The 21996-nt window shown below is 44.7% G+C and overlaps 1 protein-coding gene across 1 annotated transcript in view; it reads right to left on the bottom strand.

Moving 5' to 3' along the window:
* The window catches only part of LOC119382175 (2-Hydroxyacid oxidase 1), a 50718-nt gene that overhangs the window by 4414 nt on the left and 24308 nt on the right, over nucleotides 1–21996 (bottom strand). The window contains exons 4-5 of the mRNA XM_037649896.2: nucleotides 16081–16342; nucleotides 12762–12883 (exon numbers count right to left, since the gene is read on the bottom strand). Of these exons, the coding sequence (XP_037505824.2) occupies nucleotides 12762–12883; nucleotides 16081–16342 (384 nt within the window). The remainder of the gene's footprint in view (nucleotides 1–12761; nucleotides 12884–16080; nucleotides 16343–21996) is intronic.

Consider the following 21996-nt stretch of genomic DNA (forward strand, 5'->3'; position numbering starts at 1 on the left):
GTGAAAATGAACAAGCAAGTGGGAACTAGACACAAAGTGCACTGGAGCAGAACAGTAGTAAATAAAAACGTGCCTTCTGCGCTTAACTATAACAGTGCTTCGCACGAGTATTACAAGGCAGTTTTTAAAGAGGTTTTGTTTTCTAAACATGACTGTGCGTGGCTCCGCTAGTACCGCCGCCATCACGCCTGCGCAGCGCACAAGCAGACGACGCGCAAGCACGAGAGCGCATAGAAACGCAAACTTTACCACCGCAGCGAGGAGCAGCATGTCGCACCTTTATTGCGGCGTGAAGTGGTGCGATTCCTCGGGGACTGAAGGCGAACACTCTTCAGAATCCCTGCTGACCACGGTATTTATACTGTTCACTATTATATATTTCGCAAGATGTTCGCAAGTTTTGATGATATGATGGAAACTGCTGAATGAACAGCGAATTTTCTTGCTGCCATTCGTTGCTGCAGCTATCTGTTTGAAATGGTTACGATAATAAGTTAAATTAGTGGGCGGGCTGCAGTTTGTGGCTCGACGCGGCGTCACCTCTCTCAAAAGCGGAGCTGTTCGCTAGTTATGGTTGCTCACGTTAGTATATATGTGCGTGCCTCAGTGCCTGACGTTACCTCTACTATCTCATGAAAGCTAACCAATTCGGATTACCGTGTCATGCAACCGTGTCTTCAGGGTGTTTTGTTACGTGTTACTTTAACTTATGCGTGCTAGTAACATTAACGGAGTGGGCTAGTTGTTGTGCTCGCTGCAGCTGTTTTTTTAAGCGCTTTAATGCGTGCGTATACATCACGTCCGTGTAGTTTATGGTGGTGCTCGCAGCCGACGAAAATATCGCTCGCAAAGTTATTGCGGAGGCCCCAGTAGCGAACTCGGGACACTGCCCTCAGATTCGAATGTGTGCTGCGGTGTTGCACAAGTGAAACCACCGCGTTCCTCATCTGTGTGTCTGTTTACACACCGACCGCCTGCTCGGATTTTTGTCGCGCGTAACGGCATTGAACCAAGCGTTCCCCACCTGCCCCTTTTCGCTCTCGCGGGGGAACACCGTGAACCTGCTCTCGGGAAGCTCCGGAAACAGTTTCGCTTATCTCTTCATTACTCCCTCGTGATGCTTCCAACGGGCGAAGGCATGGCCAAGCTCGGTTTTGGATGTTCATGAAACAGGCCGCGCTTATCGCGCGGGGCCACTTTTTTTTTCCTCTCTAATCTGGACCCATCCCCACCGCCACCCTTTCACTTTTCTGTATTTTTTTTTCAATGCGCTGTTTGCGCTTAGCGTTTACACACCATAATTCCTTATAAGCTTTCAATATCGTTTCGACTCGCAAAAGCAGTGGAAAAACCAGAACTCGATCGAGTTGTGTTTCATATATCAAGTTTTAATTCAGAGAATATTGTCGGGATATATGTAATTATCTGTAATTATAATTAGTGGAGATTAAAACAAGCACATTTTTAAGCTTAGTGCCATGCCTTTAAAAGCTTGCAAGTGTATTTACTCTAACCAGCTGTTTTTTTCACCGTAGGGTGACTTAGGTTCGGTACTTATTTGCAGACACCAGTTTACTGCAAGCGAGTCGCCGTCCCTGCTGCGAGACTGCCCCCCTAGTGTGGAAGGTAGGTGTACCGAACAGGATCTGTTTCACCTTTCTGCTTGAATGAAAGGTACAGAATATTTGGTTGGTGGTGCCACTGTAATACTGCACGAATAGCTTGCAAAAACAAAGAGCGGTACTATTTGTATTCTACACCTGCACACCGCGCAGCATTGTTCTCTGAAATTAGAACAGTAGGTAGAAATGCCACAGCTGTTTTTCAATTACCAGTGCTATGAGAACAATTGCTGTACGTAACCTTAAATGCAGGAAATGTACTCTAGGGAAAAAAAATGTTGTTAGCTTGCACTCATAGAGTAGCATTTTGCATGCTTTCCAGTAAGATGTCTGAGTGCACTGTTTACATGGTATGGATGAACTGATATCATGCTGCACAAACGCAAAATGAAGAAACAGGGAGATAGAGCAGCGAAAATGGCTTTTGGCATCTCACAGTATAAATAGTTTGTACTCTGTCCTGTTTCCGTCTTTACTCCTCTAGTGTTTGTGGAGCTCGGTATGAGTTCACAACAAACCAACCTCCCTGCAAGAAAACTTTGTTGCGTGGTATAGATATCTTTTCTTTTTCTACTCATGCATAGACTCAGTGCTTTCTTTGTTGAGCTCATTCCATAGGGACGAAAACACTGAGTAGTTTTCCTCAGGCACATGTGAAAATTGCTCCATAAGTCTGTTGCTCAGTATTCACACGTACAATGCAAAGTGAGGGTATTAAAATACCTGCTTGCCAGCCTTTTATAGCATATTTATTTCATTTTCAACAGCCGCTTCGCCAAGCACACCCACAAGAAGGCCCACACCACCGTCACAGGTTTCACCAAGTGATGGTAAGTGCAAAAGTGAGAGAGAGAATTATTGCAAAGTACACATCCTGCATTTGCATAAGGAAGTATGGACCAGTAGTCTTGATGTTTTCCTAGTAGATATGGACACCTAAGCTTGTGTAATATTGTCACAACCTATAATATTGACAAAACCATATATATAGTTCAGGGCCTGCAACCCGTGATTTAGTTCACGCATTATTTATATTTCAAAATAAGGGTGGGTGCAGTTGGACCTACATAGTTCACACTGAAAATTGTGCTGTCCGATTTGTTGTGATGAGCGTAGCTCTGCGAGATAGGCCAGCAGGAATATGATGCACAATCAAGGTGTGCATTCATGTAAATGTGGCTTATGCAGCCCAGATAGCTATTTATGAGATGAATAATTCAAAATCCTCCACTTTGTAAATGTCATTGCCTCTGTTCAGCATTTCATGAAATGTTCATTTTTGCAATGCTTGTGATATTTCCCTTACTCATGGATGATTCTTTGAAGATAAAAATGCTTGGAATGTATAATCAATTATGATTCCTGTCTCAGTCGCAGAATACCCATTGCTTCCAATGAAAAATGGCATGGCAGCACATAGTGGTCCGTATATTAGTAGCCCTGTGATTGCGCCCTGATAGCTTATTGTGATTTTTTTTCTCTACAAGGCTGATGAAAGTCTATACCTTCGCATTCTTCCATGTCTTTTTTTTTTCAGCTGGCCTGGTCCGAGCGGCCTCCAATTTTCCAAGGAGGGCAGCAGCGCGGAGCAGATGCAAGAAACGCCAAAAAAGTGGACGAAGAAAACGCAGCTCTGTGCACACCCTTCGCACCAAAAAGAAGCTGCTAACACTTCACTCACGAAGTGAAAGGTACCGCAAGGCAGTCGTCAGATGAAAAAAAGGGACGAGGCGAGGCGAGTAACGCAGCAGGAGGTTTTAAAACAAGCTTGAACCGGGTTTGTCAAAGGACCTTTTTGAATGGCTTAAAGCACGAATCAGGCTTGGTACATTCCCAAAATAAAAAAAAAACATTGGTCCAAATGGATGAAACAATTCACTCTCAATTCCCGCTTCCTCAGAGAAATGCTTCACTTGCCACATGTTGCGGACACTCAGGTGCTGGCTGGCAGACATCCCAATGACACCTTGTATCATTCCAGGTGCCATGGATGCAATAGAATCAATCATGAAAGCTTGGCCTCTGCAAGACAAAAGCATGCTGTCTTTTATTCGATTAAATAGCCTTGAAAAGACATTTGATGTACGATCAATCAAAAGATATAGTGATTGGCTACACATATGACGGAAACACAAGGACTTCTCGTGTGGCAAAATGCAGCCATTCTAATGGCTGTGTCTGGCATATCGAGAATTTGGATGCAGCCAGTAGCCTTTGCAGTGTCCCGCAATGTAAACGTCAGCTCTTGCAATGCACAAGCTGCTATTAGATGTAATTATGCAGCTTGAGAAAAACAGGTCTTTTGTAAAAGTGGTCATCTATGATCAAGGGTCAAACAATGTCAGCCTGTCAAGAATGCTGATCCCATTCTCTTCATGAACCATGTTTTACTGTCAACAACTGCAACTATACTTCATGTTTGACATCCCACACCTGATAAAATGCACGCTGGAATAATTTGATGAAACACAAGCTCACGATTGGCTACGAGGTTGTTGACTGGGCGTACATTGAAACTTTTACAAAATACTCGCCAAATCACGCCTCTAACACACCAACTGAACATCTAAAAAAGAAAGATTGCCAAGGAAGCTCAAAGAGCACATATCTACAAGATGCCCTTTGCTGACACACGGCCGCGGATAAAAGTGCGCTTTTTCATCCAGCGGCCGTGGCTGACATAAGAGTGAAGTATGCCACACAAGTATTCAGTGAATCTGTCTCTGTGGCACTCCTCACTCTCATTGCCAATTCAAGAGCTTCCTCTTGATGCTAAATTTACAGCTCTGTTCACAGAAAGAATGGATAAGATTTTTGACAGCCAGAACAGTTCGACCCTAAAAAATCAGGACGATAAGCTTGCGGTATGCAATGATTGATGGGTCGGAACACCGTGCTTCCCTTGAGTCATGCATCAGTTGGATTGCCCAATGGCACTTTGGTAGTCCTCGGACAAGCAGCCGCGCACTGTTAAAGGTTGGCAGATTACAATCAAAGCCTTGTGTTGCTGTGGACTGATTTAAAAGAGGACTTTGATTTCACTCATCTTTTCACACGTTGATTGCAGCAAGATCCCCTAGAAATCTTTTTTGGAATCATTTGTCTAAAACATGGCTGCAATGAGACACCAAATGTGTACCAATTCGTGGCGGGGCTCTAAAACAATTTGGATTGGCAAGCTCTTCAAGCTTTCTCAAGGAAACTGTGAGGTGACAACAATTGCTTTCCTCAACAACTTGGAGAGTGCATCTGCATTGTTGTCAACTAGCAGCACACCAACCACAAGCCACAGCACGCAGCAGGCCTCTGATTCATCTGATCTGCAGGCATCTTCACAAGATGCGACCGACATGGTGTATGAAAATGTTGTGTACCATGTCGCTGGTACTCTTGTGAACAGCTTTCTTGAACTGAGGACTAGTGAGTGCATATGTGAGAGAACACTCCTTGAAATGGATGGTGGCTCTCTCCATGGACGACACCAATTCTTTGCACTACTCAAGGAAAGCGGTGTACTCGAGAAGTACCTCGGTTCCATTGCAGTAACCTCTGAATCATGTCTGAATTACATAAGGAATTAGATTCGGCCTTCAGACATGAAATCAACTATTGTGCACATTTTTCCAATGTGTGCAAAATCTGGTGGAAAGGATGCCAATCCGCCAAAGCTATTTTCTGTTCAGTTGTCTGCACTGAGAAATTTCTTAAAATATTCTGCCGCACAGGCTACATTGGCACATTACATTGTAAACAAAAACACACAAGAAACAAAGTCAAGGCACAGTGCTGCTGCCAGCAAAACATAAAGTAGCAGGCTAAATTTATCCTGTGCCTTTCTAGAACATGATTATGTAAATTGGATTTCTAGTGCAGCCTTCTGCACCCATTTCCTATCCATTTTTTAGATGTGTTGCACTATTTCTTTTTTATGTGTCTATGTACGTATTTTTATGTATATATGTATATTTATGTAGGTATATATTATATATGTGTATTTATAATTCTGCTGTGGTTGTATGTAATGCTTTGACTACTTTTGCTCCTGCGGCGTTACTTTTGTATTATACAAGTTTAACCGACTAACTTTTTTATGAAGCCTTGTGTGCCCCTATCAGCATGAGCATTACAACCAGAGGTTCTGGATTGCTTTAGTATTGGGAAATGCCAACACTTCCCAAATGCACTGGAAAACCCTGCTCGTTCGGCTTTCTTTCTGTTTGCTTGACATGGTTTGGAAGGCAATCAATCATCCAGCTCCCAAAAAATGCCAAAATTTATATAATACTGACGACTCGTTTTACACTGAAGCAGTCTTTACAAACAGTAACAGTGTGATTAATTCACAATGAACGTTGCCAAAATAGGTTGATTAATAAAAAATGTGGAGGTTTTATGTCCAAAACCATGATACGAATATGAGGCATGCAGTAGTGGAGCACTTCAGATATTTTGAGCACCTGGCGTTTTTTTAACGTGCACCTAAATCTAGGCAGATGGGCCTCAAGCATATTGCATCCATTGATATGCAGCCGGGATTCAATCCCACTACGTTCGGGCCAGCAGTTGAGCACCGTAACCACTAGACCACTGCGAGGGGCCACGAAGGTTGAAGCATGCATGAATTCAGGTGCTCACCAAGTCCAAAAGATTTTCAGCACCCAAAGGCTCTGTCACTTTTCAATTACAAACCTCTGGTCATGACTGTTGTGCCACTGCAAAGAACTGATGGTGTCAGCTATTCACAGGCATAAAAGATACATTGATGAGTGCTCAGCTCTGTGAGGATTCCAGAGGGTTTGTGCAGAAGCTGCGACTCGGTTGACATGCATGTTAGTTGAAATAGAAGCATGCATCCATACTCACTGAAACTATTCACAACGTACTGTTTGTGTAGAGCAACTGTTTTCTTATTTAACTAAACTCTGCAAACTCCGACATCCCACTTCCTGAACCAACGAATGACAAGCGATGCAGTTCTAGTTAGTGACACATTATGATGAAACTGTGCAGCGTTCCCCATCTGCAATTTAAGTACTGCTCAGAAAATCTTCTGTCATTGTGATGGATCCAACATGACACCTGGTAGAAAAATAATAGGGAAGCTGCGTTCAACTTTGCACTTTACTCTACTTATTTCTTTGATAAGATGCTTATCTTCGTGTATATTAAATGCGAAGCATTTCTTAGCGAACCTCTGGCACTTTGGGCGTTTCTATCTACGTATCTATCTATCTATCTATCTATCTAGCCGCCTACGTCTGGGTGCTCTCATGATTGCCTCCTTAACTTGGTGTAGACCAAAATTTGCATGGGAGGGTAAGAGGATTTGACGAATATGATTGCCGGGTCATGACATGAATAACGTTAAAATCCTGCCGCGTACGTCGTCAAACCCTTTCCACTAGACACGTGTGGCACATACCCGTTTACCACGGACCGCAGTGTACGGGTATGCGCCACAGGTGCTTGACAATTTATATCTACCCAGGAAGGGTGAGAACAGACATTGGTAACTACTTAAATACTAGAGCGTCAAGGAAAACCAACATCGGCAGCGTTGACTGAACGAATGGAAAGAATTAAAATTAGGATCCCAGCAGGAATCGAACCCAAGCATTCAGCGTGGCAATCAGGTATTCTACCACTGAGCCACGCCAGGTCTGTAAAGTGGTTTGGAAAAACAGCCTACTCAGGCGTAATATCGGTGCAACGTCAATTAGACCGCCAGAACGACGCAGCATTTCTTACGATCTTTATTTCTTACGAGGCTGTGTGATGGCCTCATGCTGACCGAGGACCATGCCAGATTGACTGACAGCCGCTTGGTAGACTAGGCTACGTAGGCCACATACGCTCAGGTATAGTCTACGAATGCGACAAACACACTGATGTTGGTCTACGTACCACTATCCAGGCCTACCAGCCTCGACGGCCTGTACCTCACCAACGCGAAGGGTGGCTTCAGGTTCCGACACGTTGCCGGCTCTGTCGACAATTTGTCGACGAAATCGCCGAGGCATCCATGAATTCCAACAGCTCTACTGTACCACATACTTCACTACACATGGACCCCTCGTCACCACGATCACGACCGGATCCTATACCAATTCATGACTAGCTGCTGGTGCTCACTGATCACGGTGACGATGCACTTGTTCAAGAACTGTCAAGAAATTCTTTAACACATGCACACGGGTTCGTGAAACATGCGTGCGTTTTCGGGACACGTATAAGCACTACATATCAGCTTACCGCTTCTGGTGTTGGTAATACCCACGTTGCCATTGGCAGCGTTACCCAACCGTAAACAACTGGTTATATAACACATATGAGGCTCTTCAACATATATATGTGTGTGCGTATAAAATTTATACATATCTTTAGCGTCATTTTATAACGTGTCGCTACGTAAAAAACTTACGCCAGTCACCTACCCGCCGCATGCTTCGCATAATATCGACTCCCACGGTACGTGAGATCTGCCGAATTTTTTCATGTTACCTTGAGTATTTCGCACCACTTCCAACTTAACTAATGACTTGTGATCATTCCTGTTGTTCACCAGTCACAACCACAATGTTTCCACAAATTTCAAAGGTCACCTCTGCAACTGAGTCTAGACCATTCTTCGTTGCATTTTTCTCCCTTTATTGCTTGAAAATTAAAGCATCGCGTGTCTTGTTCACATCACGTGAGCTTGCCTGCAACACATTTACCTGGAGGAAAACATGATCAGGGATAGCTGAGCCAAATGGTAGATTTGTCTCACTGCTTTTACAAAATAATATGCTGTAGCACTGCAGCATATTATGAAATTGATCTACTTATGCTCCATGGGTTCGTCGACATGAGCCAAAGGCTATGACTGTTAGGTGCACTTTCTGTGTACATATATGCAAAAGTGTGTGTGTGTGGTGTGTGTGTGTGTGTGTGTGTGTGTGTGTGTGTGAGTGTGTGTGTGTGTGTGAGTGTGTGTGTGTGTGTGTGTGTGTGTGTGTGTGTGTGTGTGTGTGTGTGTGTGTGTGTGTGTGTGTGTGTGTGTGTGTGTGTGTGCAAAAGGCAATGACACAACGCAGGGCAATAAAAAAAAAGTACAGGAAAGGGTGTTTTTCCTATACCCCCTGTTTTCTTCGGCTTGCGTTGCGTCATTATCTTTTGCACAGTATGAACCAACCATTCGAACAACTTGTTTTGTTATGATATATTTCCAATGCGCGGGATTGTTTCGCTTCATGCTGTTAGTCATAATTTGTACAACTCGTATGTTTACACTTGTTTACGCTGATGTAGCACTTCTTTATATGCTTACGCTGCTTATGTTATTGTATTATGCTGTATTATGCGTTTTCGTATCCTATTTATTGTACGCGTGCTCGATGTACGCATTCCTGTATTCAGGTTTTACCACAGCAGTATTTCGAATCTTTTTCGTTTTCTTTTGTATTATTACCAAAATTATAGCCCAAATATTGCCTAAACGTGCAGCAATTTACGTTTCCTTCAATAAAATGTCATGTGAAGAAAGTTATATGCGCTTTTTGCTTCTCGAGCGAGCGCCGAAAGCGGCTGCTATGCAGCTGCGACGGCGCCCCTCGCCACCATTCGCCATGCTACTACAGAGGTTACAACGAAGCAGAAAAACAACTACACACATTACGTACGTACATCGGCAATAAAGAGAGAAGACAGTGCAGTAGCAATTAGTGCGCAAACGCTCGAACCGACGTCGCGGCCGCGGGGCCGGCGGCACCACGAGCGAGGAAGCGACCGCAAACGGGCGCGGCCATATTGGATTCTTTCCTTTCGGATTGGCTCGCCTCCAGCAGAAATCCAAAATCCAGTCAATTACCGCCCAGCCCAGGAACCGCCACCGTCGCCGGAAGCGGAAAAACGTCCCCATTGGCCCTATGGGTATGTCACTCCACTGACTAAGTGCAAGCTTCGCCAATCTTTTTTCCCCACACTCAGCGGCAGCGCCCTCCACCGCAGCGCACCTCCGCGGTGCGGTTCTCCGCTATACAACAGATTGCTCCTATTGGTCGACAGCTGGCATAAAACAATAGTGGCGTTCGGATCAGATGCGCTTCTTGCCACTGGGCGCCACCACGTGTCGGGGGCCGCGCTCTCGTGCGTGCAAAAATTAGACAGTAGCAGCACTAGCGCGTACCGGTATAACGACAAGAAAGCGATCGCGTTTCATGACGCGCGCTCAAGGTCCTGAAGCGCGCGTGACGTAGCTTCTTTCCTCCTTGTCATCCCTCTGTCTCTCACTTCTGGTTCGCTCGTCGGAACGAAAGAAGAGAGAAAGCGTGCGGTAAATCCCTGTAAATCCGTTAGTAGTTTACAGATACGAATCATTTTTGCGGCGATCAATCGTCAACCAATTAAATCGATCATTAATTAGAAAGCGCTTCAAGACTCTTTTCAAAATGATTTCAAGGCAAGGCATTAGATAGCTAAATCAAACTTTACTAATATGTTTCGCTCATATACGTGAACGCTGGGATACAATGGGATAAAGAATATTTCTTTGCGGTGCTCCACGTTTTTCGTCGATCCTACGTCGTTACAATATGCAGCTAGACCCTTGATGAATATTCCCTTCCTCCCCATTCTGGTGTTCTTGACCGTGCGCTGAAATCACACAATACACGGATCTCTAGCATTTCGTCTCCATCGAAACGTATTTATCATTCCTCACTGAATTTGCTATGTTAGCATTACGGTTGACTGACTATAGCTTCGCACAAGTTTCCAAGAAGGCATTCATCCTCTGCATGCATATACCGCTGCGCGTCGGGTATCATTTTTCACGCGAACAGCCGAAAGATAGAACAGATATACTCTAGAAGAATTCATGGCTGAGCCAGTTGATGACAGCTCTTGAACACACTGAAACACAGCGCAACTACGACGCTGACCAAGAAAAGAGGTTTGCGACCTTTTCTCTTGATCCACGTCGGGGTGGCGCTGTGTTTCAATATGTTCAAGAAAGAACAACTTGACAGCTGACACTGCGTATATCACATCCGCTCATAAAGTGAAAACAGGACTGACAGATATTGCTTCAAATTGCTATGAACCAATCGTTATATATTATTTTGTACCGCGAGCACTAACTTCTTGTATTATGTACAAATTGTACAGTCGCGCTCAATATGACTTGCAACAGGGGAGCGTGTGGCCTCACGAGTTTAATGATTGTGCATGGCTTCAACTTGCTTGATTTCTGTAACTTAATATTATTTTCTTATTTGGGAACATCACCTAGTGAGAGAACAGCGTTTAGTTGTAGAAATAAGAGCTAGTGGAAGGAATACGACATTTTTAAACTCGTGAGGCCACGCGCTCCCGTGTTGCAAGTCATATTGAGCGCGACTGTACATCCTGTACATTTTTGCCGATACTGCGTACCTAGAGTCGCACCCTCGCTTCTGTTCATCTTTTTTCTTCTGTTATACGAGCTCTAGTAAGGGTGTCCCAGCTGACTAGGACCAAGCTTTTCTTTTAAAAAGCCATGACCTCCCAAAACATCATACCAAGTGCATATTAGTGGTAATCGTGTGTACTTACGGCCAGTAGTCTTCTCATCGCTAAGAATTAAAGAATTAATTAAATAAATGGTCACTATTTTACTTATTGCTTGAATGGCTAACACATCAATTTCGAGTTGCAAACAGCTTCAAACAGCCTAGGACTCAAGCAATCATTTCATTCCGAAATCAGCTGGTTTTGTTTTCTTCCGAGAAAACCAAAAAAGTAGGGCAGCTCCGCACTAGCGGTGCGAAGACTGAGGTAGAAGTGGAGGTGGGGGCATTCCCCTACTCCTCACCCTCACCTCCCTATTTCTCTCTCTTTCTTTCTTTCTTTCTCGGTGTTTCTATCTTTCTTTATCTTCCATTTCTTTCTATCTCTTTCTATCTCTCTCTCTCTCTCTCTCTCTCTCTCTATATATATATATATATATATATATATATATAATAATATATATATATATATATATATATATATATACTTTTTTCTTTGATTCTCTCTTTCTCTCCGTCCTTTTATTTCCGCATTTCGTTCCCTCTGTTTTCTCTTTTTCTCTTCATTTCTATGGTATGTTTCATTCTCTCATCCTTTCCCTTCTCTTCACCCTTCACATTTGTCCCCTTCTCTCTCACTTCCCTTTCCAACCCCCCTTGCTATACTGTACTACACAAGGCTATGCCGTGCTCTACTAGCTGCTCGCCATCGGATGGTGTGTACGCGGATTCAAATCTCGCTTCGCGAAGAAATTTTCTTCCCCCTAGAATTTCTCTCTTTCTCTATCTTTATTTCTCCCTCTCTCTCCTTATTTCCTTCTTTCTCTTTCTCTGTGCTCTTCGTCTCACCCACCAGAGTTATTGCATCCCGGCTGCAGGAGAAATCGGCGCTTGTGTATTGTGAGCGAAGCAGAAGATGACGACGACGACGATGAAGAAGAAGAGGACGAAGAGAGCGCGCACAAACTGCGGCGAGCTACATGAGCTCCGCTGTACAAATCGAAGCCCGCAAAACACCCGGGCGAACTTTGATGGATGCACAGCCTCACTCATTTGTCGCCGTATTGTAAAGTGTTTCATGCTTTTTGATGACCGGAACATGATAACCCGCCACTGACGCATGGATAAGCGTGGCGCAGTCAAGCGTAAAAACCATAAGTTTGCGCTCCCTTCTCGTTCTGTAGACAGGAGCCTGTCGAAGGTTAGAACTAAGCTGAGTGCCGCGTGAGACAACATGTTGAGTCAGCAAATGCCGGCGCTTGTCTCACTGCCAGTCGGATCGTGAATATAATGCTAATAAAATAATAATTGTCGGGGATTTACGTCCCAAAACCACGATATGATTATGAGGGACACCGGAGGGGAGGGCTCCGGAAATTTGATCTCCTGGGATTCTTTAACGTGCACCTAAATCTAAGCACACAGGCCTCTAGCATTTTGCCTCAATCGAAATGCGGCCGCCGCGGCCGGGATTCGGTCCCGCGACCTTCGGATCAGCACTCAAACACCATGACTACTATACCACCATGGCGGGTGGAGCGAAGCTCGTCAAACCATCTCAGATGCTTCAAAATAATAGCTTAAGAAACAACAAATAATTCAACTCCGTCACCTCTGAGAATACCCTTGATGACTATGGGCAGGTCGACTTTACTGCGCAGCCAGTCGATATCAGCCCAGCTCTGACAGGGGTCCCATTCATGTCCAGGCGTGTCACCACGAAGATGTAGGAAGCTGCGATGAGCAATTGAATATTGTGGCCGTTAAACTTCAGTATCGAGGGCCAGTCAGACATGTAGTAAATTAATCGAAACCTTACAAGAATCATCCAATACCCTTCCAATTAAACGCACAATGGCATTACCATTACACTCTGTTGCCTCAAAAATATCCTCGCCCAAAAAGCTTTTGCCATGCACCAAATGTAAGCTGTGTTATTGCATGAGGCAAGCACTACTCGCTCCTTTGCCACGGGCACACTGAAATCTAAACGCGGGGGAGTACTGTGAAAAAAAGGGCTATGCGATCCCCAAACGTTACGTCACCGACCGACGGATTAAGGTCGTGAGCATTTTTTCGTTTGTCGTTTAACATAGTGGCTGCTCTTTCTGGTTACGATGTTCGCAGCGAAATCATGTAATGGCACCCCATAGCGGCCGATACGACGAGGCAAGCAGCGTCCGTGATGGCCTTGAGACCAGCCAATATCTGTCTGGCCCGCTTGCTGCGTAGTTGGTGACGAGATCCCGAAGCAGAGCAAGCGATTTTTGGCTGTTTTTTAAACATAGTTCTAAATTGTATTCTGTATGCATTGCTATAATATTTGACTCAGATGTTCATGCGAGCCTCGACTACCGATCAGCAACGTTTTCCAAGTGGGTTTGAAAATTAGCGCTGGGCCCATTTACATTAGCATTATGTTTCGTCGCGCAGCGCTCGCTGAAACAGGAACCAAGAATGAGAAGCACAGTACAGGCGCTGTCATTTCTTTTTTGGTCCTTGTTTATGTAAGCGGTGACGAGGATGAATACGTACCAACTAGCTCATGTTCTAACTGCGACTGCACTTATGTACCTGCTTAGATAAATCTGGCCCACCTGCTTTGAATGGGGAAACACGTGCGTAACAAACGAAAGCGACATCATTACGCGTACAATGTCTGCAATGTGCGCGATCACTTGAATAATTTAAAGAGCCTCTGTACCAGGGCTGAGCAAAGATGCTTTGAAATTGTATCGCGATTCTATACAAGATACTTGGGCAACAAGTATCTGAAATGCAGATACAAGATACAAACGCGATTATTGTATCCATACGATACTGCCCAAGTTTATCGTAAGATACTTGGATTCACTCGCAGATTTGTCCTTATATAATGTAGCAGCAAACGCCTATATGTAAAAAATGTTTGTTCGAAAATTTCTTCACTTCGACCAGCTTTGTTTTAAATGCGAAACATTTTCTTTTTTGGAGGGGGGGGGGGGGACTAGAGGCACTTTGAGCATTTAATCTGTCTAGCCGTCTCTCGTTACGTCTCTGTCTACTCGTTACGGATCGGCATGCCCAGCAGCCCGACATGTGATAACTGCAGCTGCGAGAAAACAATACCCCATCTTCTCTGTGAGTGTCCTCCCTTCAGTGCGCCAAGAACTTCCAAGAATGTTAGATGCACTTGACAATAACCCATTGTCGGAGGAAAGGATCTTGGCTTAGAGAACAGAAGGCTTTGAGAGCATGCGTTGTTGCGTTTCTTGCGGACAACCGGTCTTAGAGAAAGACTTCAAGCAGTGTCGTATATCGTATTCCGCTCTCCTTTTGTTTCTCTGTCTTCCTCTTTTCTTCTTTTTTTTTACTCGTGTTTCCTTTTGTTTTATCACATCACTTTTCTATCATCTTTTATTCCCCTTAGCCCTTTCCCCAGCACAGGGTAGCCAGCCGGTCTGAGAACTGGCTAGCCTCACTGCCCTTCCGTCTATTCCTTCTGCTTCAATTTACCATGTCCCTTGGAATGTGGGTAGGCGCCACGCGTGATTCACAGTCTGCGTCAACTAAGCAACGGCGGGTAGGCAGGAGCTGTGGGAAGCTGCCATGCGCAGCTACAACCCCGCCCTTCAGGAGGCTATCCTCAAGTGGGCTGAGGTGGTAGAGGCCTACCACGAGTAGGATACCTCGCCTTCTTCTCGCAGCCCCTTTCTCTTAAGTTGGGACAAATAAAGTTGTTTCTCTCTCTCTCTCAACGCGATAGCGTTAAGGAGCTCGTATCGCAGAAAATCCGGTGAGCAAAATCCAGTTCTTCCCTTTTATGTTGTTTTGTAGAAATGCGGTCCGTAATATATGTGATGCACTTTACGAGGGGACCCAAAAGCGACCGGAGTAGCGCTGCACTGGGCGGTGCGAGCGTCGCATGCAATTCTCCCGCTAGGATAGCGTCGCGCAACTCCTTTCGGGTAAATTGCATCCAATGGCTTCTCTCGGGGAGGTTTTCTCTGGGTGCAGTGATCTTTTTTCGTGAAATCACTTTCGCGCTTGGCGTTTCCTTTTTGATGGCCGATTGAAGTGAACAGCGAGCGGCTGTGAAATTTTGTTTCATGTTCCGGCAAAATTACTCAGCAATTATTGTGATATTGAACACTGTTTACAAGGACGTTGCGATGGGAAAAACTTAAGGCTACGAGTAACCTTCTCTTTTTTAAAGAAGGGGGGAAATGTCGATTGATGACAAACCTCGTTCAGGATGTCCGTCAATGTCACGAACGGACGAAAATATCAAAATATTTGTGAACTTGTGCTCGAAGACCAACAACGGACCATTGAATAGTCGGAGAAATTATCTGGTATAGGTTGGATCTCGGTTGAGCAAATTTTAACAGAAGATTTGGAGATGAGAAGCATCGTTGAGAAATTTTTGCCTCGACTTTCCACAAACGAGCTAAGAGATGGTCGAATGAAAACTGGCCATGCTTTGAAGGAACAGCTCCGAAGCAACCCAGACTTTCGCTCCAAGCTTGTTACTGTGTGCAGTCATAGTGCTACTCTTACCACTCCGAAACATAATTACAAGTCCACACATTCAACAATTCAAGCCGTCATTACAAAAAAACGCGGAGCACGCGAAACTGTATTGACGGAAAAAATCACTGCACCCAGAAAAGAGCTTCCTAGGAGAACCCGCCGAATGCAATGAACTCGAACGATGTGGCATGATGCTCGCCTAGCGGGAGAATTGCGTACTACGGTAGCTCTGCCCAACGCAACGCAAGTCCGGTTGCCCCTCGTACACCCATTAAAACACAGCTTCACAGGTTAGGCATTAGCAGCTGCTGTATAATTTGCCACCAGATACGAGTTGCTTTTCAGTGTAAATTTGACTAGTTGTATGACATGGCTTCCATGACACGCACGCATGCACCACGCCTGTGTCGATCGCTCACATATCTCCGAAAGCTTCGGTCACGGGGTTAGTCACGCCAGGTGCTGCCTTGCGTCCGACTAAAGGCGCGTCTAGTGTCACTACCAGTGCCGCGAAGCCGCAGCGCTGCGCACGCAGGGCTTCCTCCAGAGTTATGGAGCGGTCCTTGCGGATGTCCAGCTGAGCCCAGAGGACGGCGTCGGGGCCTGCGGTGGCCGCCATCTCTTCCAGCGAAGCAGAGTGCACCACGCTGACCGCCATCACTGCTCTTGCTTCTCGTGCAGCTGAAAAAGCATTAAAGAACGCAATATAACATAAGCTATTCGGAATACGCACTGTCAGGGCTGTGCTCTCAATATAGAACATAATAACGTGTTCGATAAGACATCAAATCTCCGTCGTTACTGCTACTAATGCTTGGTACATGGTCTGGTCATCGCACGTGCATTTGACTCAAGGCAGTGGCTGGAATGTAATGGTTTAGCAGTACACTCTTAAAAAAAAAGGTAGCGGTACTTGATAACTTCCGGTAGTAACTGCTTGCCACGTATGTTACTAACCCGTTAGTAAGTGCAGTTACCAACTGCAAGGGTAGTAACTGTAACTACCATTGCCGTTACTAAAAGCAATTGGTAACTGTTACTACCCTAGCCGTTACTAAATATAGGTAGCAAAACAAAGGTTTTAAAAAAAAGATGGTAACCGCTACTAAGTATTCATTCTGCCACATTTGCCCATTGTTAAAAGTAGTCAAATTTATAAGGTCACGTTACGACACACCTTCGTGTAATTTTGCTTGGACTGTATGAACGAGTAGACACATACATAACAAATTCACTACGCGACAGTACTTGATCAGCGACTCCTTGAGTATTCATAGCCCCTACATAGGAGATGCGTATCTGGTATCGATGAGCACTGTGTGTTAGGATTAGCAATAGAAAATTCGGACCGAAAGTGCTATACCCTGCTACCTCATTATCTGTTCTCGCGGACGTAGCACAACAGCTTTATTCAACTTTAGTAAAAATATATCATGTCTATTTCTGACAAAACTTCCACAAAAAAGCCTTGTATAGGACAGCCCAGACTAGGTAATACACTTACTAACATAGCCTCAATGCACTTGAATGGATCCCTGTGCTAGTACAGAGGCTGTTAAAACTTAAAAGCTAGTAATAATCATGTGTAGGGTTTTACATGGAAAAACCACGATATGATTGAGACACGCTGTAATGAAGGACTCCGGATTAATTTTGACAACCCTGTCATGTTCGGTTGTTGGAAATTATATTGCGTACGAAAACGCGCATAGCACTTGCCTATAGTTAATCGACTTTTCCTATTCTGTTTTCACAATAGCAGAATGATGCTTAGATATCGCGGTTGTGGAATATTGAAAAGAAAAATTGTGTTTTTTCATCCATCACCAGTTTCCGATTTAAAGTGATATGTCGAGACGATTCTAGATAATAATTAGGACAACCATTAGTAACCAGAATTTTACATTAAGTGGTTAACGGCTGGGTTGCAAAAAGGTAGTAACGGTCCAAGAAAGTTAGTAACGGCTGCAGTTACTACCTATTTGCTTGCAGTTACTACTTTTTTACTAACTTCTTTTTCAAGGGTGTAGCACCCACGCCAAAGTTAATGAATATCCTAACCTATATAATTCTGCCACGCTCCTGGAGTAGCTATTCATAGGTACAAGAGTTTGGAGTAAGTACTCCACAATCTTCTCGCTTTTCGTATCTCAGCGCTCACACAACTAAGAATCCGTCACAGGCGTTCTGGCTCGTGATCTGCAGTGCTGATCCGCGGCAACCACTCAGAAACTTTGGGATGTCTTTTTTCTAATCGTGCACGCCTGCACTACACGCGTGTACTTGGTGGAGCAGAGACGGAGCGAACGCTTACCGGCTGAAAGAACAATCACTTGTGTGGTTTTACGTGCCAGCACCTGGCACCTCCACCAGGTGTCACGTGACTGTGACGGTGTAGAAGGTGGCAGTGGGGCTGTGAAAACGAAACTCTCTATTGGGCGAACTTGTGCCCAGGAAATAAAGTAACATTGCACATGCGAGTAACACTCGCAATACGGCTATAGCGGCGAGTGCGGTCGGCGATAGTGAATAATCTGATGGTCTGCGGAACACGTCGCGTTTTATATGATTGATCGAAACTTCCAGCGACTGGAAACTGGTGCTTGGATTAGCTCCAGAATAAACTCGAGCGCTCGCGTCTTGCGCGCAATCTTATCATAACAGTCTAAAACTATCCCGAAGTGTCCCCAACATTGCGGCGCCGCCTGCGCCGACCGATGGTGACAGCATTTTGTGAATGAAGCCCGATCAGGTGGGAATATAGAAACGTGGCAGTATGATTATGAGCCCCGCCGCAGTGGGAGACTCCGGGTTAACTTTGACCACATGGCGTTCTTCAACTTCACGTGAGAACACGGGCGCTTTCCCATTTCGCGCCAATCAAAATTCGGTCCCTCTGTCTGGCAGTCGAACCCGCTTCCTCGAGCTAAGATATCGCGGTGAGTCGCATGCTGGAAGAGGAGGGAGCGATGGCCGCTAACTTTGTTTTGATAACATATGTTCATACCTGAAACACAAAATCGTAAAAGCACAGCGCTCGCGCAATAAATAGAATAACAAACAGCTGCTTCCCTCACAAACGCCACTTCAATTATAAAAGCGAACGATACGGACTCATTTAATGTTCCCTTGAGCAGATGGCGCGCGGCAGCCAAAGATAAAGACACGTGAGATAAATTAGTCATTGTTGTAAACCACTTGCTTAAGTTCACTTGCACACGGTCCTCTTATTTTTAAAAAAAGCATCGTATCATTTATCAACAACACATAAAAAGCAAAGGAAAGAGCTAACACATGGATTCTGCGATTCCTTCGCCTTTAATAATTCGCCGCAGTTTTATTTTCTGAAACACTTCGCAAGAACAGCAACAAAATGAATACGACTCATTAAAAAGTGACACACACAGTACCACACGGCACTTACAATTCAAGTTATGCTGCATATATGCTGCCACCTGTTATTTCAACCTAGAAGCCAATTAACAAAACTCACTCGCGTTCCGGATATGCAGTCGCATTACTTGACAACCAAAGCTTACCCAAGTGCTTGCGACAGCCCGGTATGTTGTTAACATACAAATTATTAAATAATATGTCAACAAGCACGAAAGGATCTTCTAGTCCGCATGAAAGGAGCACGTTGAGTAATACTTTGCCTGATAGTATATTAACAGCGTGTGATCCACAGAACGATATTTCAATGTCGTAAATATGGTACGTGCCACCTCATCTGCTTTATGAAGCTCGAACGCTGCAACAAAAGATTTAGCAGTTACAGCATTGGCGTCCTTCCTTCCCAGACTTGGCAGAAATGAAATTACAGTAGTTAATTACTTTTAGCAGTAATCGCTAATACTAATGTAATGAACTACGTGAAGCGAGTGATTTCAAGGAATTATTCATTACTTTCCCTATTTCATTTGACTAAAACATAGCGCGTCCGCTTCCCCTATGGCATAAAAGAATTGAGCAATAAAGGGAGCGAAACTAACACAGACAAGTCAATCTGTGTGCTAAACATCAAGAGAGGGATGTTCAACAAAGATGTCTGAGATTTGAATGTACGTGTGTTGTAAATAAAATGGGCATTAGTTGTACATTAATGATACCCTTTTGTTAACGTAACTTCAAAGTAATTTCTCTACTTTTCAAAAGTAACGGTAATGTAATGTCATTACATTCAGCTAGCTGTAATTTGTAACACTGTACTTCAACTACATTTAAAAAAATATAGAAATGTCATTAGTCATGTATTTTAGTTAAGTTTTAAGGGTAACCTTCTCATCTCTCTTCCTTGCGACGAATCATGACTAAGCATTATTCTGTTAAATAGCGTGTCGTATGTACAGTGCGGTCCACTGTTAAAGGGAACACTCCAATGAGCACCTTTCATTTTGCTGGTCCCCTAACAGCAAGTGGACAAGGAAACATTGTTCATGCACTGCACGAGTCTGTCAAAAAGAGGCAGAACTGTCAACTACAAGCAGTTTTCTGCAAATATGAGTCACTATGTTTTTACAGGAGAGCGAAATCCAAACATGCCCTGCACGCGAGTGTTCCCTTTAACAGTGGACCCGTCTGTACATGCAATAAACGATTGAGAGGTTGCAGGGGTATATATTAGAGCTGTGCGAATAGCAACATTTTGAGTGCGAAGCGAAGTCGAATATTAAAATGTGAGAGCGAATCGAATCGACTATTTTTTAATAGCTGTCGAATATTTGTCGAATATATTTTTAATGCTTTGAAGCGAAATTACAGAAAAAAGTTGCAGAGAATCCCTAAGCATTAAAACTGATAGCTGGGCGAGTTAGTATAAATTCATGTTTGAAACTCTTTCTTTTATCGCGCACAAAAGCAAAAGGCGGGGACACAGAAAGAAGGTACAAATGAGTACAAGCGCTCGTATGTACCTTCTCTCTGTGTCCTCGTCTTTTGCTGCGCGCTAAAAAGAAAGTCTCTAAGCATATTCTTATGAGACAGCAACATGAAAGCGTTTCTTTTGGCTAGGTTGGTGAAGCACTGGAGGGGTAATGTTCCTTAGTTGTCTTATCAAGAATGAGGCAATGCAGACGCCGAATTTGTCTATTTACATGATTTGGTGCAACCAACATGGTGTCGACAATGTTTCACATGCTAAAGGAAAAGACGCTAATTCCTCAACTACTCCTCCTCCTTCAACTTCTGTGGAGGCCCAACTGATGTTGTGGACAAGGGCATGCCCCCTACGAGTCCGGTGTTCCTAATCTGACCCATAGATCTATGAGAACATATGAAATTTCGGACCCCAAAACTCTTCGGCGTCCGATTTTTGGGTCTTTCTGCCCAAATTTCAGGTCCGAAACGGCATTAATTAAAGCCCCCACCTCCGCTGCGTCGACTACCATCTCTTAGGTTCGAACCTACCGTGAGTCAATCTGTTTGCGGCCGTAGCAGAGTCCAAAAGGCAACTTTGCCGCAATGCTAGAATGTGATGAGGTGAAGCATAGCAAACATCTGAAGGGGCCATTGTCACGGCGCAGTGCGGCGATGTCTTTACGGATAAGCACCGGAAATGAACGGAGGCGGGGGCGGCAGACGGCAAACGTGCCCGACCCTTATGATAAGCATGTTCAACCAACTGTTAATTATATAGTGCATGAGGTCTAGCGCAGTGGTATGCGTATAACCCGAAGGCGCCGCGCCACCGTTCATACGTTGCACAGACGCGTTTCCTTCACGAACGAAAGCAGCTCGCTCGCGCCGCGCCCGCGTGCGATCGGGAACAGAGTGGCCATGTCTTAACTATGCCTATCGGAACGGACGCTATCACGGCAAACGCGTGCGCACGGTACAGCAAGCGCCCCGGCAAAAGTGATGACGTCAGCTTGGTTCGCGATGTGCTGCACGCAACAACACGCAACAAGGAACGATCGGCACCTCGCGGCCTGCGTATCGGCGGAGATTAGGCGGTGCGCACACGCATCGGTAAAGCCGGACGAGTCGTCCGCTCTTCCGCTACAGTCCTTATGTTCCGCGTCATCGTTTCCAATCGCTTCATGCGAGAGAGCCGTAATCTATTCCGCGCTTTGCTGGTATCAGCGGCGCTCATCACGAGACGCAAATTTGCAATTGGCGGTTGGCACGTAGATAAGCGGGGTTCACGGCAGGTACCGAATGTATTCAAGGGAGCCTGAGCGCACACCAAAATGCCTGATAACTGTACTGGAAGGCATTAAAGCTATTTCGGACGTGGCTGTGCCGATTTGACCCCTTGAGCGGAATACAATGGCGTGAATATGTTTTTTTTTTTTTCGGACGATTTCGCGGTCCCTAGAGAGTCCGAAAAACCGGAC

This window comes from Rhipicephalus sanguineus, chromosome 2 (genome assembly GCF_013339695.2).
Source record: "Rhipicephalus sanguineus isolate Rsan-2018 chromosome 2, BIME_Rsan_1.4, whole genome shotgun sequence".
In the NCBI taxonomy this organism is placed as follows: Eukaryota; Metazoa; Arthropoda; class Arachnida; order Ixodida; family Ixodidae; genus Rhipicephalus; species Rhipicephalus sanguineus.